The sequence below is a fragment of the Lottia gigantea genome, assembly GCF_000327385.1.
Source record: "Lottia gigantea unplaced genomic scaffold LOTGIsca_268, whole genome shotgun sequence".
NCBI classification, from domain to species: Eukaryota; Metazoa; Mollusca; class Gastropoda; family Lottiidae; genus Lottia; species Lottia gigantea.
In genome coordinates this window covers 34,122-39,168 of record NW_008708839.1, presented here as the reverse complement: position 1 = coordinate 39,168, position 5,047 = coordinate 34,122, and the positions used below count along the sequence as shown (strand labels likewise).

At 33.2% G+C, this 5,047-nt stretch overlaps 1 protein-coding gene across 1 annotated transcript; it reads left to right on the top strand.

Moving 5' to 3' along the window:
• Positions 1-769: 769 nt before the first annotated feature.
• LOTGIDRAFT_144844 (hypothetical protein) lies at positions 770-4,623 on the top strand (the record flags this gene model as incomplete). The annotated part of the gene is made up of 3 exons (XM_009056178.1): positions 770-930; positions 1,395-1,522; positions 4,463-4,623. Coding segments are annotated over 3 exons (450 nt in total), but the record flags the coding sequence as incomplete, so codon positions are not given.
• Positions 4,624-5,047: the final 424 nt, after the last annotated feature.

The window sequence follows — 5,047 nt, the reverse complement described above, 5'->3', positions numbered from 1 at the left end:
ACAATAGTTAATATATTACTCAGATCAGGAATATTATAGTGAATATAGTATCCAGGTCGGGAATATAATAATAATTAATATATTATCCAGGCCGGGAATACAATAATAGTGAATATAGTATACAGGTCGAGAATACAATAATAGTTAATATAGTAACCAGGTCGGGAATACAACAACAGTTAATATAGTATCCAGGTCGGGAATACAATAGAAGTTAATATAGTATCCAGGTCGGGAATACAATAATAGTTAATATAGTATCCAGGTCGGGAATACAATAATAGTGAATATAGTATCCAGGTCGGGAATATAATAATAGTAAATATAGAATCCAGGTCGGGAATACAACAATAGTTAATATATTACTCAGATCGGGAATATTATAGTTAATATAGTATCCAGCTCGGGAATATAATAATAGTTAATATAGTATCCAGGTCGGGAATATAATAATAGTTAATATAGTATCCAGGTCGGGAATACAATAATAGTTAATATAGTATACAGGTCGGGAATACAACAATAGTTAATATAGTATCCAGGTCGGGAATATAATAATAGTTAATATAGTATACAGGTCGGGAATATAACAATAGTTAATATAGTATCCAGGTCGGGAATATAATAATAGTTAATATAGTATCCAGGTTGGGAATACAACAATAGTTAATATAGTATACAGGTCGGGAATATAATAATAGTTAATATAGTATACAGGTCGGTAATACAATAAATCTAATGTTACCTGGCTTTATTTGTAGTGTCAATACCGGATGGTATAGCTGTTGATTCTCTTAACCGGCTGATATTCTACACTGATACTGGTAATGATGTAATAGCTAAGATGACCGTGACTGGATCTTCTCACCAAGAGATAATTAAAAGTGGGCTGGATGAACCTAGAGCAATAGTACTCGACACTACCAAAAAGTATTACTTTCTCTAAAATTTATTGCACCGACATGCTGAAGTTTTCTTTATAGAGTTTAAAAGAATTTTTGGGTGCTTAAACTTTCGATTAAATTTAAAACTGTTCTGGAGCAACAAATAAATTTTTGGATGCCCGGACCCCTTTTATCAAAAATAAGTTCGATTAAACTTGCACGTAAAGTGGCGAAAAACGTTATTTGTGACGTTATCAAATCAGTAACTTATAACGTTAACGCTCGAACGTTAATCTGCGATTTTTTGAAAAACGGGTTCCAGAGCTTTTCACTACCGTCAACTTGACCCTTTTTAGAGCTTTGAATTTGAATTTGAATTGGATTTGAAGCATTGAGATAACTTGGTATATTAACGTAAATTGTCGAAGTATATTTTTAATATCTGTTTTAAATATGTTTTATCTTATCCAAGCTATTTTTAAACATAGTCTAACTTATGTCAAATTTTAGAAAAATTTATTGGACTGACTGGGGACAAAATGCAAAGATACTAACGGCTGATTATGATGGAAATAATCAAAAATCTCTAATTACTACAGGGTTGAGGTGGCCCAATGGTTTGGCTTTGGATTTAAAAAGTAAGTATGTCTCTGGTGAAAAATAATACCAATTCTATTAGAGAGGGAAACCGATTTACTCCATTCGAAATTTCGGGATGCAACTCAAGTTGTAAATCAGTCCCCTTGCCAGACCCAAATACTTAACCACTCAGAGGTCAGTCGTGCCGTGGTCTCAGAAACGGGAATTGTTAGGCTAAGCTTATCCGTTATAATATTCACAGCTTCCTGTCAAAATTTGAGCATAGTCTTGTGTATCCAGCACATTTTAATATTGAGTTTCGTTTTTTTTTGGTTCGGATCGTTAGTACTTGTTTTTTTTATTATTATGTTCTAACAAAGTTGTCTGTTTGAAACGTAGGTAGATGATAAAACGGTAGAACTGGTTATAGAATTGGCTTATCTGTTATATAGCATTGGCTAATTGGTTATACAGCATTGGTTTATCTGTTATATAACATTGGCTTATATGTTATATATTATTGGTTTATATGTTATATAGCATTGGCTTATCTATTATATAGCATTGGTTTATATGTTATATAGCATTGGCTTATCTATTTTATAGCATTGGTTTATCTGTTATATAGAATTGGCTTATTGTACCTGTCTTCAAAACTTAAGTGTAATCTGTAATAATATTTATATATCGTCCTCCACCTTCAAAATCAAACAGATTAACATTGTTCCTGTCAGAGTTTTGTAGTTTGTTAAGTGACAAAGTGACTGATTCTGGAAAACTAATTAAACTGGATGATTTCAATTTCCATGTTCATAACTCGGGTGCAGATACTCTTTCGAAATTTGTTCATCTTTTAGAGTCTTCAATCTACAGCAACACATTCATAGACCAACGCATAAACATAACGATATCTTAGATTTGGTAATTACAAGAGAGACTGGTACTTTCATCAAGTCAATAGATGTTGTAAACCATCTATTCTCCGATCACTATAGCGTTTTTGTGAGCTTGATATTCCAAAACCGGGTCCTATCAAAAAATGCCTTGAAACAAGGAATACAAAAAACATAAATATAAACAGTTTTCGTGATCAGAAATAATGCTGAACTACAGGAAATAAGATCACAAAATTGCACCAACAGACAAATTGAAATATACGACAGGGTATTAACTGACTTCACCTTCATGCCCCAATTCAATCAAAAACAATAACCATACGACCTAATGCTAAATGGTATAACAATGACATTCGCCAATCAAAGAAAGTTCGTCGTAAAGCCGAAAAAAGGTGAAGAAAATCAAAACTTGAAGTTGATCGTCAGATTTACAATGCTACTCATACAAACACGAACAACGTCGTTGCAGCAGCGAAAAAACATCATTTCCAACAGCAATTAAATGAAAACACAGGAAACGCTAAGGAAATTTTTAATATTACAAATAAACTTTTGCAGCTTTCTCACTCATCAAATCTTTCATCAACCAAAACCTTCTCCGATTTCTTTGACAACAAATATCTGCTTTAAGAGAAAAGCTTGATGATAACCAACCTAACACTTACTTGACATAACATTCAATGGAAAACGCTGAATTTCAACATGTTTCTGAGACTGAGATAAAGAAGTTAATAACTTCCTCTGCATCCAAATCCTGCCCCTAGGATCCTATCTCAACTTGGTTCTTGAAATAGTGCCTAGAAGTTTTCTACCATTTATTACAGCAATCGTCAATACTTCACTATCAACAGCTGAGGTCCGAAAGGCTTCACTCGTCAACCCACTACTCAAAAAACCATCACTTAAAGAATTATAGCCGTTCTTACTTATCATCTCAAAACTTATTGAAAAGGTTGTTGCGTGTATGCCATCAACCTGCAGTAAATGGTTTGGGTGCAAAATTCCAATCAGCCTACCGAAAATGTCATAGCACCCAGTCAGCCTTAGTTCGTGTGTACAACGATTTCATGTCATCTGTTGACTGCCAACTTCCACCTGTACCGAATTGGTAGAATCAGAAACTTGTTAGACACCAACACTACCATAATGTTAATTAATGCTTTCGTCACATTTGCACTAGACTATTCAAATTCACTGTTATACGGCTTACCATCATACCTTATACACCAACTTCAATCTAAAATAAAGCAGCCCGAATCGTCACAAGAACTAATATCAGAGAACATATGACCCCTATCGTTGCAGATCTTCACTGGCTACCTATCAACTATCGAATATGTTTTAAAATCAACACCCTCACCTACAACTGCCTCAACGACCCTAATTCTCAACCCTAACTTACATATTTATACAGCTATACATTCCTAAACGCTCACTCAGATCATCAAACCTACTACAACTAACAACCCAATACGAGATTTGGAGAAAGAGCTTTCTGTTTCGCTTCCCCTCATGAATGGAATAAACTATAGCATTGGTTTATCTGTTGTATAGAATTGGCCTGTCTATTATATAGCATTCGTTTACCTATTATATAGCATTGGTTTATCTGTTATATAGCATTGGTTCATCTTTTATATAACATTGGTTTAACTGTTATTAGGCATTGGTTTATCTGTTATATAGCATTGGTTTATTTGTTATATAGCATTGGTTTATATGTTATATAGCATTGGTTTATCTATTATATAGCATTGGTTCATCTTTTATATAACATTGGTTTATCTGTTATAAGGCATTGGTTTATCTGTTATATAGCATTGGTTTATTTGTTATATAGCATTGGTTTATATGTTATATAGCATTGGTTTATCTGTTATATAGCATTGGTTTATTTGTTATATAGCATTGGTTTATCTGTTATAAGGCATTGGTTTATCTGTTATATAGCATTGGTTTATCTGTTATATAGCATTGGTTTATCTGTTATATAGCATTGGCTTACCTGTTATATAGAATTGGCTTATCGGTTGCAACATTTGTACCTGTCTTCAAAACTAAAATGTAATCTGTAATAATAATAACCTCCCTTTTTATCAACAGAAAACAGAATGTTTTGGACGGATGCCAGCACGAAGAAAATAGAAACAGCTACAACAGAAGGCTCAAGAAGAAGAACTCTAATGTTTTCCTCCAAAGCACATTATTTTGGTATAGCCTACCATGACAATAACATTTATTTCACAGATTGGACTCAGAAGTAAGTTAACAAATAAATTTGTTCAGATGTTCTTTTTACATTTTACAATTTACACAAATTCTTTTCAATTTTTTTCTGGGTTTTCATCTAAGTTTCCACCAAGGTTCCGAATTCTTTGAGTATCGCTTGTCAACGTTAGAATAAGAGCAAAAAGTGACCTGAAATATCTCGAGCCTCACTGTACAAGCCGATTTGATATTTGGTTTGTATAATCATTGTAAGACAATTATATAATTATTCATATCTGTAACACGTTTTTTGTTTGTTTCCACATGTAGGTCAGTGATGAAATTAAATGTTGAAGGTACTGTTGGACTGGAACGTTTTGGTCCCGCAGTGTTTGGTCGATTAAATGATATCCACGTATATGTTAACCAGATCGACCAATACGGTTAGTTCTGCTTCATTCTTGATTTCCTGTATTATTT